Genomic DNA, 17,687 nt, shown 5'->3' on the forward strand with positions numbered 1-17,687 from the left:
CGCAATCTTTTTTTTTTTTATAAATTTATTTATTTATTTTTGGCTGCGTTGGGTCTTTGTTGCTGTGCGTGGGCTTTCTCTAGTTGTGGCGAGTGGGGGCCACTCTTCGTTGCGGTGCACGGGCTTCTCATTGCAGTGGCTTCTCTTGTTGCATAGCACGGGCTCTGGAGCGCAGGCTCAGTAGTTGGGGCTCGCGGGCTCAGTAGTTGTGGCTCTCAGGCTCTAGAGCGCAGGATCAGTAGTTGTGGCTCACGGGCTCTAGAAGGCAGGCTCAGTAGCTGTGGCTCACGGGCTCTGGAGCACAGGCTCAGTAGTTGGGGCTTGCAGGCTCAGTAGTTGTGGCTCTCAGGCTCTAGAGTGCAGGCTCAGTAGTTGTGACACACGGGCTCAGTTGTTCCGCAGCATGTGGGATCTTCCCGGACCAGGGCTTGAACCTGTGTCCCCTGCACCGGCAGGCGGTATTCCTAACCACTGTGCCACCGGGGAAGTCCCTAAGCATGTAGTCTTAACCAAGAGTAACCTCTCTGTCCATGCACTTTATAGACTGTGTTGCTGAGACTTAAAGAGGAACCCGTAGTTCTTGGTTATGATTGCTTCTCAGAGTCAATTAGTAAATTTTGAGTCTGAAGAAAGTTGGTAGTTTATGGAAGAAAGTATTTCCTCAGTAATTATATGGAGGAAGAAATATATTTTGTGAAATACATTTATTGCTGAGCAGTTCCTTTCAATTAAAATGTTTGATCTTGTCCCCAGGAAGGCGTGAGTATTAACAAGTCCCTGCTGACCCTGGGAAAGGTCATATCCGCGCTCTCCGAGCAGGCCAGCGGGAGGAGAACATTCATTCCTTACCGCGAGTCTGTCCTCACATGGCAAGTAGCTTTTGGAGTATAAGGAATTGTACAAAATAGAGTGAGTACTGTTGGGGAAAAGGGCATAGACTGACTTCATGTGACTCTGGGACAGAGCAGTGGTGAGCCAGGCTACCTGGACTTGAGCTCAGCTGTGCTTCCTACAAACTGTGTGACTTTGGGCACATCACTTAATAGTCCTCCAGCCTGTTTCCTCATCTGTAAAATGGGGATAATATCAATACCTGTCTTTTAGGGTTGTGATGAGGGTTAAATGATGAATGAACTATTATTAGTGCCTGATGTTTGAGCATATATGGTATCACCAAACACATTACTATGTGTGTGAAGTGAAGTTTAGCACACACTGGCTGGCGTGTAAGTGTTCAAAAAGTATTTTCATTAATGAACATGTATTTAACTTCAGATGTATTACATTCAGATTACATCTGTGTTGATTTAATACCCAATTCTGATACGGACTGCATCACTGTTGACAGCAGTGTATCGTTATGTTTGACTTATTATATTATAATTGCCACCTCAAAACCTGTAAGGGAACAATCTGATTTTTTTAATGCCTTTTGAAAATTAAGAATAACTTTTGAAAGTTAGGAATAATTTACTCTGCATTCATAAATATAGAGTTTTTAGTCTCATGATCTTTTTCCTTCTAAAATAAGGCTTTTGCATATAATAGAAAACAAAATTTGTGTTTATATGTTCATCCATCATTTTCTGCACTTTTGAGCAGCTGCTTTGAAGGGCTCTGGTGACCCTGGAAATACAAGGGTGACCAGACACACGGTCCCGCCCCTGAAGTAGCTCACAGTCTAGTATGGGGAGAGGGATTTTACTAAATATTGGAGAGTTAACCATATTTTAAAATCTTTGCACAGACTATCGCTTCACAAAACAATATAAAAAGTGTGAGACGAGGGACTTTCCCTGGCGGTCCAGTGGTTAGGACTCGGCGCTCTCACTGCGGAGGGCCTGGGTTCAATCCCTGGTCGGGGGACTAAAATTCCACAAGCTGCGCGGCCAAAATAAATAAATAAATAGTGTGATATGAAATAAAGTGCTCAGAGATCTAAAAGTAGCTACAAATACCAAAAAATTCTAACTGGTGTTTGAGTGAGGAGCATAATACTGCATTACATATCCCGTTAGTCTGCGTTGTGCTCTCCAGGTAGTTGTCATGAGGTCGCTGTAGAAACAAAGTCGAATTGTGACTGTTTTCCTTGAAGGCTGCTGAAGGAAAGTCTGAGCGGAAATTCCAAAACGTCGATGATCGCCACGGTCAGCCCGGCGGCCAGCAGCGTGGAGGAGACCCTGAGCACGCTGAGATATGCCACCCAGGCCCGGATGATAGTCAACGCCGCCAGGGTCAACGAGGACGTGAGCGCCAAGTTGATCAGAGGTCAACAGTTCCCTACAGACTTAAAGATTATCTTGCAAGAGTTTAGTCTCAAATACTCATTTCAGCAATGAAAATATGCAGTTTAAGGCAGTTAAAGCTTTTTCTCTCATATCTGTGTAATAGCTCCTAGTCATCATTCCACACTGATGAGGAAGGCGGATGGAAGGATGGCGGGAAAGAGGATAATGGGGAACAATCAGAAAAAGCTGGGAAGTGGGGTGGGTGAAGGGGAAAGAGCCAGCGTAGGAAACCCTCTGTGGACTGAGTCGTGCGCCTGTGCAGCACAGGGACAATAATGTCCTTTACTTTTCCTCTTGTGGCCTTTCCGCCGCTGTCTGTCTCTCACCTCTGCTTCCGCTTAGTTCATTGACCCAAAGGCTGTTTGATCCTGGGTTTCTAGCACGGGCCTCCCTTCATCAACGCCGAGTCCTCCTTCTCTTGCTCACCTGCTCAGGGATCTTGCGGAAGGCGAATAGATCCCTCAGAGGTGTGGGCCAGAGGAGGATGGATTTGCCGTCTCGTGCTCCATCTTTCCCTGTTTGGATCCCCTCTCGTTTACAAATGGGACCATTTTCATTAAAAATAAGTATTCTGAATTCCAGCTTGGGAAATCTGTCATCTTTATCTAACACGTCTTTATGAGTATGGTTTGCCTGGGCAGTCCTGGTTCATGGCTGTCATCCCAGTGTGATGGATGGTGTCCCCGGTCCTTCTCAAAGGTGTCCCGCTTTGGACGACACATTACGTGGCCATACTGCTTATGAGGGAGGGAAATTCATTAATAGGGGAGCAGTTTTTCAGGTAAAGTTTAGATAGATTTGTAGGTAATTAAAATTTCTGCAGGGATTTAAAACTTCAAATAAAATAGAAGACTGGAGGGTTATGTCTAGTGTGGGAATTACTATATATCAGATGTTATTAATCATGCATCTTTCTACAAATATTTAGACTTGAAAGCAGAAATTGAAAAGTTAAAAGCTGCTCAAATAAACAGTCAGAACATTGACCCTGAGCGATATAGGCTCTGTCGGCAAGAAATAACATCCTTGAGAATGAAGCTGTATCAGCAGGAGAGAGACATGGCAGAAATGCAAAGGTGGGCTCTGGTCACTACCTTAGATGCTGTGGGTATTGCCTGGAATCACTTCACTGGCCTGGGGCGAGATGTGGGAGAGGGGGAGGGGGATGGAGGTGGGGACGGGAGGCTGAGGAGGTACCGGAGTCTGCCTTTATCCCTGCCTTCCCTGTGAATAGAGCAGCTTATCCCCAGACCATTAGGTTTTAAATATTCCTAAGTGGTGTCCTAATCTCGATTGATTGTCTCTTGATTCTCAGTCTTATAAATCTGGATATTTTTAACTCTTTGAAACTCTTGTTTGTCTTTGGTAAGAATGTGGAAAGAAAAACTTGAACAAGCTGAAAAAAGAAAACTTCAAGTAACAAAGGAGTTACAGGTATCGTTTCAACTCCCTAAACTGATTTGAAAACTTGCAAAGAAATATGGCAGTAAATATACAGATGTAATTTCTCAAATTCCAGGCCAAGGAATTTGTTTTATCCTGTAGGAAGTGGGAAATCCTTGAAAGTGTCTGACCAGGGAATTGACATTTTGAGAATTAGTTCAGAATTACTTTGGTGTAGGGTGTGAGCAGGACTGAAAGCAAGAGGAGCTGTTGGCAGGGTGGTCAGAAGGCTGCCTCTGGTTCAGGCGGGAGGTGCTACGGGTCTGAACCAAGGTGACGGCAGTGGAGACGCCGCGGCAGGGCCTGACCTGCTGTAGACGTCGGTGGGTGAGATCCGGCACACCTGGTGATGCTGGGTTGAGCCATGAGTGGGCTGAGGATGGTGTCAGGACACAGAGGGTCAGCGTCTCCCTGGGAGTCTAAGAAGTATGGTGGTCACATTTACGGGGAAGTTGCGACGAGAGGGTCTAAGGGACCGTTAATTAACTGAGTCCCACATACCGTGACTTTAATGTTTAATGTTTTAGGTGGATCTAACAGTTTCATGCTTGTGATTAAAGTTAATTTTTTTTCTGACTTCTACTAGAAAGCAGGAATTACATTTCAAATGGACAACCACTTGCCAAACCTGGTCAATCTCAATGAAGACCCTCAGCTGTCGGAGATACTGTTATATATGATAAAAGAGGGAACAACTACAGTCGGAAAGTATAAACCCAACTCGAGCCATGACATTCAGTTGTCGGGGGTGCTGATTGCCGACGAGCACTGGTGCGCCCCTCCCCAGTGGTTTTCCGGGTCTTGATGACTTGCGGTTTCCTTCACATGAGGCATTCTCTCACACTGATTCTTTGGTATAAGTCTCCGAATGCATCTTTTAGCCAGGAAAAACAGACAATCTGGGTGTTTTGTAGGGATGGCAGGTCAGTTACTCTCAATATGAGATATGATGTAGTATCGCTCTATCAGAAGTTATCCCTCAGCCAATAGATCTAAACTTCTATCCATCATCTATGGCAGGATTTTTGATTGGATCGACAAATTTTAAAATTTGTTCATATGAATTGAATGATACTGTATGTGTTGTTAGGGTGATAGTATATGTAAACTGTTGTAGCTCCCCAGTGTGTTTTCATGATTTATCCATGTTGATGCTCTCTCATTTTTCCGCTGTAAAGTATCCTGTTGTATGAGTTTACCTGTCTACTTGGTTGGTAGACGTTTGGGTGGTTTCTCATGTTTTGCTCCCACAGTACTGCTGTGAGCGCTCTTGGATGCGTCTCCTGGTACAAACGGGCAGAGCTTCTCTGGAGCAAGTTTCAAAAACTGAGTTAGGGCCCTCGGGGCAGCCGCTAGGAACCTGGGCGGCCAGGCCTTTCCGTTTGCCCCGCTGTGCTGTGTGGGTCTGATGATCTTTCTATTACCCTATAATGATGATTTTAAAGTTTGGGAATCACTCTTAAGTTGTGTGTCTAGGAGCAGAGATACCAGGCTGTAGAATCTGTGCATATGCACCTTTACGAGGTAATCTCAGATTGTTTTCCGGAATGATTGTCAATTCTGCTGCCGTTGGCACTGAGGCACGTGTTGCCCCACGTCCTTGCCAAGCCTCGGTACCGTCAGGGGGATGTGAGATGGCATCTCGCGGGGGATTCGCTTTGCATTTCCTTGACTAATCCTATTCATCTATTCTTCGGCCATTTTTGTTTGCTCTTCGGTAACTTGCCTGTTCATGTCTTTTGTCCATTTTTCGATTGTATTGGTTTTTTTTCATAATTTGTAGGAGTTTTTTTGGTGGCCAAGCTTTTGTGAGTTTCATGTGTTGTAAATATCTTTTCCAGTGTGTGGCTCATCGTTTACACTCTCTTATGGTGCCTTTTGATGGATCAAAGTTCTTAGTATAGTACATATGTCAGTCTTTTCCTTTATGGTTGTCAATTTTTGTGTCTTGTTTAAGAAATCATTTCTACACTGACGTCATAGAGACAGTCACCTAAATTATCTTCTAAATGTTTTGAAATTTTGCCTTCACATTTAAGTCCTTAAGTCGTATGGAATTTTTTGTTTGGTGTGAAGTAGGGATCTAAATTCATTTATTTTCCACGTGAATAACCAATTCTACCAGTACCATATATTAAGTAACATATGACTTTTTTTGTGATCTGCAGTGTTCATACAAAAAATTTCCAAAAATACAGTGTGTTTTCTCACTAATATTGCACAGACTAGGTACTTGAGCTCCACGACGTCTTTGCACCTGGCGTGGCACGGCTCCTTAGTCCTCAGATCCGCTTGCTCTTCTGTTAATTAACCATTTTCTATAACAGATAAATCCAGAATTATTTACACTTGTAGCAAAGATACAGAACATGCCCCCAAAGAGTTGAGAGTCCAGCGGGACCAGGAAGTCCCCCACTCGCCTAGCACTTGGTGTTTCCCCTTTTAGTACACGGATAGGTGTTTGTCTCACTGTCTGGACCGTGAACTTCATGAGAGCAGGTTTCGTGTCTGTCTTCCCTGCTGACATACCTGGCACGTGGGGCTCAGTGGACAAAGGAGCCCCAGTACCCATCAGTGTATATTAACGTTAGGTGGGTCTTAGCTACTTAGTGCTTAAAAGTAAAGAAAGAGAAGGAAAGTTCACCTCTAGCTTTGAGCCCTAAAGAGAAGCTGCTTAGACGGCTCTGGCCTTGACGAGTGATGGAGATAAGGGAGAGCGTGTTTTATGTTGACGGAACGATTCAGGTAAAGGAGAGAAGCTGATGTTAAGGCAAATCCAGGTGGGGTTCTTATGGGAAATAGCGGTGGATCAGGGGGTTGGTGGTTGAAGCCAGGTGGGGGTGGGAGGGGGCAGAATGCTGAGGCCAAGGGCTTTTGACGGCAGAGCCGATAGAACTGGGAGAGGGGAGGCGTCCGAACAAGCAGGCCTCGTTTAAACCGTTGCAGGGTTGGGACGCTGGGCTGGCAGGAGGGTGAGCCGTACTTCCCGAGTCCTCTTCTCTAGGTGCTCAAGTCCAACTACCGTTCTTTACCTCTCGGAGCCTTGTCTGGAGCTAGAGGTTTTGTTTGGGCTCAGCTTTTGCTACAGTGTTCTCTTTCTCTCTGTCCAGTTAATCCAAAGATAACTGGATTTTGGAGTTTCTTTCCTATTTTCTGAATAAAAAGACTTGAAAGGATATGTAGCATTTATAGCTGATTTTCAACAGTATGACCTTATCGCCAGAGTTCAGTTAGTTAGATGTCCAAGGAGTGTGCTTTTATCTCTGTGCTTTTCCTTCCTCTGTATTTTACCCCTCTTTTCATGGGAGGAAAATGTTGTTTGTCCCATTATTAAAACTCATAAATAAAAGCAGAAAGTTAGAAAAGTAAAACATAAAAACACTTAAAACTCTTCCATTCTTAAATAAACCACTGTCAGTATTTTAGTGTATTTTCCTTTAATGTTTGTGTACTTTTTTTTTCCATTTCTGGGGAAGAGGGGTTGGTATTTTTTTTTAAGTAGTTTTAATCAAAATACATACGATGAAAATTTTTCCCACCACTGGAGGATAGAATTGCTAGAGAAGCCAGGCTTTTTCACCAAACCTTCAAAATCTGATTGAAGGAAAATAAGAGAGTTCTAAGTTATTATGGTCACAAATTGATATGAACCTTACCACTAAAGGAATAACCCAAGGAGGATTATCTGTATTGCCTCTTTCTTACTTGTTAGTCTGTCCTGTAATTGTAACAGTGTGCATCCTGTTTTCACAGCACTGTCAACAATTTTGATGGGACAGTGAGTATCATCCCAGCTGGGGAAGCAAAGACATATGTAAATGGAAGACTTATTTTGGAACCCACGGTATTACATCATGTAAGTTGGCTGCTGCTAAGATGTGAGAAATTGTTTGACTTTGGGCACGTGATTTAGTTTTTTTGAGCCCGGTTCTCTCCTCTGTAAGATCAGTAGTGAACGGGATGAAGGACTTTCTGGTTCTTACGTTTTCTTATTTCACGAATTGCCTGCCTTTGCGCAGAGACCGCAGTTCTGTTATGGTGGGTGGACCAGCCCCCAAGGAGCTGTCCACCAGCAGCAGCATTATGTGTCCCGGGAAGAGCTGGGCTTTGGAATCAGGCCAGACAGGGTCGGAGCCCTGGCCCTGCCACTTGCCATATGGCCTTTGAAGTTATTAAGCTCGGGGTGATTGCATGTCACCTATGTCAGGACACTTTTGAGAGCACTTTAATAATTATATTAGGAGAACGGGCATGAACTATTCTGTTGCAGGCAGAGCGAGACATATGGTCACTTGGTAGTATATATCCTGTCTTTCAGGAGGGACAAGGGAGGAGTAGGTGAAAGAATTCATGCGTAGCTCTTACTACAGTGTCTGCAGACGGTGAGCTCGGTGTGCGCTTATCACTGTTACTGTTAAGCTCTGTGCTCTGTTAGTTTCCTCATATCACTGTTACTGTTAAGCTCTGTGCTCTGTTAGTTTCCTCATTCCTAAAACTGGGGTAATAACATGCACAGTTGTGAGACGTCAGTGAGATGGTGTATGTGTAGAGTGTCGGATGCAGTTCTTGGCCTGTAGGAAGCATTTCATAAGTGATTTTTATGTTTATCATTAGTGATACTAGACTGTATTGAATTGTTGAACATAAGGATTTGTTCCACGGAATTTTTTGGTTCAGACTCACCTCAAGGAGTAAATTTTTTGTGTGCTTTAGGGTGATCGGGTGATTCTTGGCGGTGATCATTATTTTAGATTTAATCATCCAGTAGAAGTCCAGAAAGGGGAAAGACCACCCAGTAGAGATACTCTTGTGAGTGAGGGTCCAAGAGACTTTGAATTTGCAAAAAATGACTTGCTCACGGCACAGAGATTACAGTAAGTATTTTTTTTTTTTTTTTTTTTTACAGTAAGTATTTTTGTTGGTATGAAACAGTAAGTATACGGGAGAGGGCTGTGGAGAGCCTTAATCAGGTTGTCCTGACTGCACTCGTTAACTCTTTGGGTGCTGATTTCTAGTGACACGATCCTTGCTCTTCTGTGTGCGTTCACTCAACAAACAAACTTAGCTCCTACGCTGGAGGAATTCATCTTCTCATGGGGCTGACGGACAGACAGACAGAGTGCCCTGACAGAGCCCTGCACCGTGTGGAGCTCCTGGGGTGACTCCTGCCCCGACCAGGGGTCAGCGAAGGTCTTGTGAGAAGATGTCCCCTGGGAGGGAGTCGGCCAGGGGAAGCCTGGGGAGTGGACCCTTATTTACTTTTCTTCTTTTGCCCCAGTTTTAGCTGAGGCAATATTGTAGGAGTTCTGATTTAAGCAGGATCCCTGTAAAATAAATGGCAAGTAACACAGAAATAAAACGCTAAAGCATTTGGACTTTATTTTAAAGGTTATGGGGTCGTAAGAGAATTTAAGGAGCCATGAGACAGACATGATGGGGATCACATTTGCAGAACGGTGACTGTGGCCCAGGTCTGGAGGGTGGAGGGCGGTGCAGACGGGCCCCGGGCTGCAGTGCGGTGGAGGCTGGGGGGCGAGACGGGCATCTCGGGGTCGCGGGGAGGGAAATGTCCGCACAGAGGAGGGAGGCGGGGGCGGGAAGGATGACCGGGGTGGGCCACGCGAACCCTGCTTTGTCGCCATTTCAAAAGTCTGAGCTTGCTTTGCCCTCTTTTGTTTTTTTTAAGTTGTGGTACAACATGCATAGCATAAAATTCACCTTTTTAGCCATTTTTAAGTGTGCAGTTCAGTGGTGTTAAGCACATTCACAGTGTTGTGCAGCCTCAACCATATTCTGTCTCCAGAACTTTCTCATCACCCAGCTGGGCCTCTGTACCCACTATGCAACGGCTACCCCCTCCCCCCAGGCCCTGGTAGCCATTAGGTCCTCTTTCTCTTGACATTCTTATTCTAATTCAGTAAAATTGGGTATGGAAATTTTATGCAGTACAATTGTTAAAGCGTCGAGTTTTGTTGAGAAGAAAGAAGCTTTTAGTTTTCTGTAATCACCAATCCTTTTCCCCCCATACAGTGAAAAGTAATTTAATATTTTGACTTCTCAAAATGTCTAAGTGTTACCTGAAAACTGGGTTCACCTCTTGGTGGGTGTCGAGCCAAAAGACACAGCCAGGCCAAAGATCAGGAGAAGAAAGGATTTATTACTTGGAGCAAGTAAGGAAAACATGGGGAACTTTCCCAAAGCCGTGCTTCCCCAACAGTAAGACTGGGGAGGTTTTAAGCTAAGGGTACATGCGTGTTCATGAAGGGGCCTGAGCAGCGGAGAAGTCAGCATAGAATCAGGGCAAAGATCGACAGAGTCCAGGCTTCAGTTGACTGAAGTCCCGGGGGTCACAGAAGGTCACCATCTCCATCCCTGAGGCTCCCGTTGACCTGGTGGCTGAGTTTCAGGCTAGTCTTCACCGCTGACTCAGAGCCGCGAGACTTCACAACTGCTGTCTTATCTTTGCTGTTGTTGCTTCTCTTGCCTGATAACAACTGTTCTTTTGTTCCCTTGAGATCATTGATTTCTGAGACCTGTTCAAGGGCAAGCCCTGTGTCCAGGCTCAGATCACAAGATGACTCAGGCCAAACATGGCTTCTCTTCTGTCAAGAAAGCCCCGCCTGGTTCTCTCTCTCTGGGGGACCCCCCACCCTGTCTGCTTACAAAATTATTACAGATGATTGGAAAAATTTGGTACAATCCCTGCTTTATCAGCTCATGTATCATGCTTTTAGAGGCATTTCAATATATTCCTAATCTATGACCTAAACATGAATTGAAAGATAATGATATGAAATAATTTTTGCCCTAACCATTGTTAGTTTAACATAAAATGCCCATATTTTGTGTTTACTATAATGTTAACTATAATATTTACTGCAGTGTTCACTGTAGCATAATTTTTATGTTATAAATATATATTTTATATCTTTATGTAAGTTAAAACATTTTTATATAACTTAAGCATTAGAAAAATGCATTTGCTTAAATATCGAGCATCTGCAATAGTAATGAAGTTAGAAATAAGCAAATTTTCATCCTTTTATGTTTTCTTTGTGTAAACAATTCTAGAGCTAATAAACATTTCAGAATGCTATTGACAGAATGTCAGAAATGAAGTTTTGAGATTTGAACTTTTGTTTAATTTAAAACATCTTAATATGATTAAGAACTATTATAGCATATGAAGAATTCTTGACAGAGTACCCTGTAACTACTGAATATTTTGCTACTTGTAGACTTGAAGCAGAAATAAAGGAGGCGCAGTTGAAAGCAAAGGAAGAAATGATGCAGGGAATCCAGATCGTAAAAGAAATGGCTCGGCAAGAGCTTTCCTCTCAGAAAGCTGCGTACGAAAGCAAAATACAGGTCCTGGAAGCAGAACTGGTAAGGGGCAGAACTGTCTTCTTTCTCTGCCCGTGCATGCCTCGTAAACTTATGTTTCTAGCAGGGCCCTGGGGGAGCGTCAGAGGGGAGATCAAGGCTGCTACGGGGGGAGGAGAAGCAGAGAGGCTCTGTCCCCCCGCCCTCAGGCCATGGCTCTCCTGTTTGCTGGCAGTCCTGCTTCCCAGAAGCCCATCTGGAGGGCAGCGCTCTGAAGGGTTTGACTAGTGATGGTTATTTTCAGTTGGGTTAGTCAACCTGGATGGGGTGGAGAAGCACTGGGGCACCTTTTCTATCTGTGAGTCAATTTCTTGTGCATTGATTTTTAAAAAGGGACTTTTGTACATTTTTGGTATCATTTTTGAAGAATTGCTCTGTATCTTTGCCCTATTTATTTTTTATTATTGTCCTTTAAAGAAAGAAGAATGTCAAAGAAAGAAGCTACAGGAAATTAATAACCAAAAGGCTAATTACAAAATTGAGGAACTAGAAAAGGCAAAGCAGCGTTTTGAACAGGAAATATATGTCAACAAAAAGCGGTTAGAAATGGAGACTTTGGCTACAAAACAGGTAATTTCATTTTATAGCTAGTCTGAGCTATCTTGAGGAAAAGCTGGATTTTTCTTTTTTTTTAAAGAGCTTATGGTCTCTTGATGGGCGATGGCCAAATCCAGGTCTGCAGGTGAGAAGGGTCTTCCTGCCTGAAAGCCTCTGTCCTCACGATGTGCTCACACATTATCACACAGATCTTTTCAAAGGGACAGAGCTGTTGTTTCCAGCGAGTTCCAGTCGAGTGTTCTCTTTCCCTGCGTCCAGAGCGACCCTGTGGTCAGTCATGCCGAACGATGTAAGGAGTGAGGTGATACTAGGGCATGGTATATAGAAGGAGGCACGGCTCAGCTCTTACGGGTTACATCCCGGTGCCAGGGTGGAGAGAGCAGCTAGCAGGCCGTGTGCCCACGTGCGTCCTCAGGGAACTACCTCAGCCTTGGGCGCTCAGGCACTGACTTCCCTCACCTCTCTGAGCACAGAGGCATCTTCCAAGGGCAGCTCACGGTGGCTCTCCAGGTGCTGGACCAGCAGCCTCAGCACCACCTGGTAGACGTGCAGCTCTCGGTCCATCCAGAACTGCCGAATCACATCCTCTGCGGTGGGGCCGGAATCCCTTCTAACCAGCCCCGGAGGGGGGCCCTGAATCCCGAAGGGAGAGCCCCTGCTTTCGTCTCTGCTGCGACTTCTTATATCTTCAAGTTTTACTCTCAAATGGCAGTTTTCCTTCTTTTCTTCCTAAGTTTATGGTGGGGTTGGGCGTAGAGGAAGATACTCGCAGTAACCCCAGAGTACCGGTACTATAAAGTGGTGAGAATACATATATTAGCCGATTCTAGAGCACGGAGGGGCTAGTGAGCCACCCCAGAGAGTTTTAAGAGAAAAACAGACGTGTTTACATCTTGAAAACAATTATCATTAGTGGGCTAGTATAAGGCTTATTTGTGTCAAGTGAGGTTTTTAGGTGTATTTTTAGTTTAACGTTTTAATTTAGTCAACAAATTGTTGAGTAGTTTTTTTCCTTTTTTTTTTTTTTTCTGAAGGTTTTTATGCTCCTATCAACGGGGAGGAAAAGATTAATCTATGTTATCAAAAATTCCTAATGATTTTGTTGTGGGGAAAAAAATCATTTTATAAAGATACTTTATAAATCATGTTTTAAAAGCCTTTATGCTTAATAATACACGTACTGTGAAATGAGAATTATGTAGTGCATTACCATTGTCAGTCTGGTTTTATGATTTCTCTCTTTGCACGTTCTCGTGTACGACTCCACGTGAATGAATATCAATTAGGCTTTAGAAGACCACAGGATCCGCCATGCAAGAATTCTGGAAGCTTTAGAAACCGAGAAACAAAGGATTGCTAAGGAAGTACAAATTCTACAGCAAAATCAGAGTAATAGGGATAAAACTTTCACAAGTGAGTATAAGACGATTTTAGCAGGTATTTTCTAAAGTTATGTATGTTATTTCATACAATTAGTAAAATGTTAATTATCTTTGTATATTCAAAATTTTTTTCTGGATGTTGCTGACTTCTCTGGATCTAGATAAATTTGTATGAATGATTATTTTTAGGATATTCACTTTTTAGAATATTTAGTTATATAAGCAAATAGTAAACAGAATTCCAAGTATTATTTTAATGTGTATTATGCTTTTTAAAATGTCTTACTCTAATCCTTAATTCTTATTTTATAAGAATTATTAACCTGAGTTGTGCTTAATCATTGCATACTTCGTTTTCTTTCTCACTTGAAAGTTGTTATTTTTTTGTACATTTCTACATTCCTGTGTAGAGCACAGCATTTTTTTCCAAATATTTATTTATTTATTTGGCCGTGCCGGGCGGCTTGTGCCATCTTAGTTCCCGACCAGGGATCAAACCCAGGCCCCGGCAGTGAAAGCACAGTGTCCTAACCACTGGACCGCCAGGGAATTCCCCAAACACAGGATGTTTAATGTAAACTTTCTTTTTTTAATTATAGAAAGTTTCAAATAAACTATGAAAGCAGAGAGATTACTACAGTAAACTCTTCCATACTTATCATCCATCTTCAACAATTACCCACACATGTTCAGTTTTGTTCCAGCCATGCTCAATCCCCCTGCCCCCCTGGACTATTCTGAAGCAAATCCCAGACATCCTATCACTTGATCTGTAAATACTTCACTATGTATCTCCAAGTTAGATAAGAACTCTCTTTTCTCTCTTTCTCTGTCACTCTTTGAAGCATAACTCTGATATTATTATTACACCTAAAAATATTAATAATTTCTTACACATCAAATATCTAGTCCCTATTCAAATTTTGTGGACTATTTCATAATTTTTAAAATATATTCGGTTTGTTTGAATCAGGATACAAATGTGGTCCACACCCCCCTGTGTTTGCTAGATGTGCCTTTTAAGTCTCTTTTAATCTGTCAGCTGGCTCTTCCTTCCTCTCTCTCTGTCCCCTTGTAATTCATGTATTGAAGAAGCCAGGTTGTCTCCCTGTAGAGTTTCGCAGATTCTGGGTTTGCTGACTGTATGTCCAGGCTGTTGCTTAGCTGGTTCCTGTGCCTCTACATACCCTGCAAAGCACCCGTCATCCAGGTTCAGTGTTTTAGCAAGAATACTTGGTAGTTGTGCCGTATACTTTCCATAACTTCTGTTTTTAAATTACCTTGAAACTGTTACATCTGTTGTGAGAGATAAGAACATTGTATTAATACATGTTTTTATTCCTCTTAGGTCCTAAAACAGTACCATGCAATAAATACTTGATTTTTTTTATCCACATGAACAATGAATTTCACTCTTCCAAAAAAATGTTTGTAATGGAATGCTGGTTATAAGTTTGACTGAACAATATGGAAAATGTTTATGATAAAATCTTAAATTTGAATTAGGAACGTGGAATTGTGGACTGAAAGTGTTTTTATGTCCTGATATATCTCTGTTTCTGTCTATATCTATCTATCTATTTTTGAAATTTCAGGCAAAATAAAAAAGGACTGTGGTTCTATTTAAGTTAAGGCTGTAGTATACTTTACCTAATACTTTAAATAAATTAGAAGTTAGGAAAAAAAGAAATTAGAAAAAAAAATCTTTAAAAATATTAGAAGGAAAAGCAGCATCTTTAGCATTTCCTTGTTTACAAAACCCGTATCCTCTCTCTGTGAACTTCAGTTTTCTTCCGTGCCTCCACAGGTGAAAGACCTCATTTTGTATGAAGAATATTTTATTTCACCAGTGAGGCTTGAAGAAAAGTTACTGAGTTATCACCTTCACCTTCTGTGATGCATCGTTAAAACCATTCGTTTGAAGTCAGTTTTTTTTCAGGACATGTTGTGCCTGGTGGTGTGTTAGTGCTCACATACGTGTTCTGAATCTTCTCCGTGTGCTCTCTGCTAGTTCAGCCCAGTTGGAGCTCCATGAAACTCTCCGTGATGATTCAGGAAGCCAATACCATCAGCAACAAGTTAAAAAAGAATTATGTTTTTGGCAGGTGAGTGATTATCTTATTTGTAAAGTAATTCGTTGTTTTAAACTAGTCACGCTTCACGCTTCATGTGATTTTTTTCTGTTTTAGTTTCTCTAAGGACATGGTATCCTACGTGCCTGTCCAGGAGCAAGCGGGTGTCATAATCCCCAGGGGCACTTCCAGATTCCCCTCTCAGAGCTCACTCTGGAGTGAAAAAGGCTTTCAGCAATTAACATACTCATATATTTTATAAACAGAATAATTTTAGATGTTTTAGGAATTCACTGATTTTCTTTTGAGTTGAGAATTTATAAGTATTCCACATTTTAAAAGGAATATATAATATTAGAACTTTTAAGAAATTATTATATAAGAAGTTATTTTAATATAGTATATACTAGACATGATTATTAGTATAACAAAAATACTTAACTATGGAGAGATTTAATCAGTGGTCTGAATTTTTATGGGAGTCATTCTAATTCGGAAAACTCTATCTAGGTTATGTATGTTTTAGGAGAAGCATTTTTTTTCTTTGGTTTTTCTTTCAGACATGTTGTATCAGATAAAGGAAGTAGTTCTGACACTTGTATTCAGGTTCGTAACCTGCAACTAGGGGTCTCAACTGTCTGGAGTCTGGAAAAGTTTGAGTCTAAGCTTGCGGCAATGAAAGAACTTTACGAGGTTTGGAATATTATTAACATCTCTATAAACTTTTTGAAATAAAAATATTATATGTAAAAACTTACAGGATTCTGCCAGATTATAGCCTTAATGCTTGAATTGTGTAATGGAAAAATGAAAATAAACTAACTAGTTAACTCAATCTAGAAAAGAATAAACCTAAACCAAAGGAGAGCAAATGAAGGAATCATTAAAAATAAAAGTAATAATTGACAAATTAGAATTTATAAATTCAAGCTTTGGCTCCTTGAAAAGATGAACATGTGATTTTAGGAATGGACATAGCATTTAAATAAAGATCTCAAGCATTTTAAAATTATATTACATTTTTATGTAAATAAGTTTAATAAGTAAGCTAATAAGTTTAATAATTTTCTAGAAAGTAAAGATTTTTCTAGAAAAAGAGAAATTATGAAAGTTGATTTAATAGGTGAATAACCAAGCAATAAATTGAAAAGTTTGTCAGTGAACTAGCCTGGAAAAAAAAATTGGTAAAAAAAAAAAGATGCTGATCCCAGTCAATTTCATAGGTAAGCACTTTTGAACCTCCAAAAAACAGACAAATCCTGTTACATTTAAACTATTCTAGAAGGTAACAAAGAATAGAAAGTGTCACAGTTACGATGCTAGAATAACTGATTACAATCAAAACAAAACCCACAAAAACTGAAAAGATGATTCAAAAGAGATTTACAAACCAATCTTAATATGAACACAGCTATAAAAATCCTGAAAGAAATGTTAGTAAGTCAAACCCAAGGTTGTATTTAGAGAATATTTATACCATGATTAAGTAGGGTTAATTCCAGGAATGGAATGCAAGGTATATTCACAATAGAAAATACAGAAAGGCTGAAGGGAATCATACAAAAGCACTGACAGTTTGCCTCTAAATGATGGGGTTGCAAGTGGTTAAAATTTTTTTCTTTGTGTTTATATGTATTAATAATTTCCAGATTTTCTACAGTGAATGTGAATTGCTTGTGTAATTAGAAAAACAAAAAACTGTATTGAGGTCATTTGATAATTCTTGCCTTGACATATACATTAAAATCTGATGGGTGAGTTACCTTACATTCGTACTTTCAACTGTTTGTTGCAATATTCTTTACTTATTTTTCCATTTAGTTATACTATTCCTGAATCAATCTCTATATTTATTTTGCTAGCACTTTAATTGGTATTGCTTTAAATATTTAAATTAAAATATAGATTATTATCATGATCAATATATTCAACCAGGAAGTGATTGAATCTTTTTTTTATTAGAAATAATTCATAATAATTTATTCCACAGTTAATATTGACCAGATATTGCTTTAAGCATTTTATAGTTATTGGTTAATGTATTCATTTCCAAAAATACTGATTCATTAAATTAATATTTTGTGTCAAAGCTAATTCAAATTTGTCTCTTTGTTTTTTTATTTTTGTTTTTGTTTTTTTTTACCATCTTTACTGGAGTATAATTGCTTTACAATGGTGTGTTAGTTTCTGCTTTATAACAAAGTGAATCAGCTATACATATACATATATCCCCATATCTCTTCCCTCTTGCATCTCCCTCCCCACCCTCCCTCTCCCACCCCTCTAGGTGGTCACAAAGCACCAAGCTGATCTCCCTGTGCTATGCGGCTGCTTCCCATTAGCTATTTTACGTTTGGTAGTGTATTTATGTCCATGCCACTCTCTCACTTTGTCACAGCTTACCCTTCCCCCTCCCTGTGTCCTCAAGTCCATTCTCTACGTCTGCGTCTTTATTCCCATCCTGCCCCTAGGTTCTTCATGACCATTTTTTTTTTAAGATTCCATATATATGTGTTAGCATATGGTATTTGTTTTTCTCTTTCTGACTTACTTCACTCTGT

The 17,687-nt window shown here is 41.0% G+C and overlaps 1 protein-coding gene across 7 annotated transcripts in view; it reads left to right on the forward strand.

Moving 5' to 3' along the window:
* Positions 1-17,687, forward strand: part of KIF14 (kinesin family member 14) — a 51,886-nt gene that overhangs the window by 15,568 nt on the left and 18,631 nt on the right. For all 7 annotated transcript variants that reach the window (XR_014245177.1, XM_082393976.1, XM_082393973.1 and 4 more), the window contains 12 exons: positions 754-869; positions 2,096-2,268; positions 3,217-3,364; positions 3,659-3,722; positions 4,318-4,502; positions 7,485-7,587; positions 8,445-8,605; positions 10,970-11,117; positions 11,532-11,684; positions 12,959-13,085; positions 15,066-15,159; positions 15,687-15,819. Coding sequence is in view for 6 of the 7 variants with exons in the window: in XM_082393976.1 (XP_082250102.1) it covers positions 754-869; positions 2,096-2,268; positions 3,217-3,364; positions 3,659-3,722; positions 4,318-4,502; positions 7,485-7,587; positions 8,445-8,605; positions 10,970-11,117; positions 11,532-11,684; positions 12,959-13,085; positions 15,066-15,159; positions 15,687-15,819 (1,605 nt within the window). In the remaining variant the exon portion in view is untranslated. The remainder of the gene's footprint in view (positions 1-753; positions 870-2,095; positions 2,269-3,216; positions 3,365-3,658; positions 3,723-4,317; positions 4,503-7,484; positions 7,588-8,444; positions 8,606-10,969; positions 11,118-11,531; positions 11,685-12,958; positions 13,086-15,065; positions 15,160-15,686; positions 15,820-17,687) is intronic.

This window comes from Balaenoptera borealis, assembly GCF_965194805.1.
Source record: "Balaenoptera borealis genome assembly, chromosome: 1".
In the NCBI taxonomy this organism is placed as follows: Eukaryota; Metazoa; Chordata; class Mammalia; order Artiodactyla; family Balaenopteridae; genus Balaenoptera; species Balaenoptera borealis.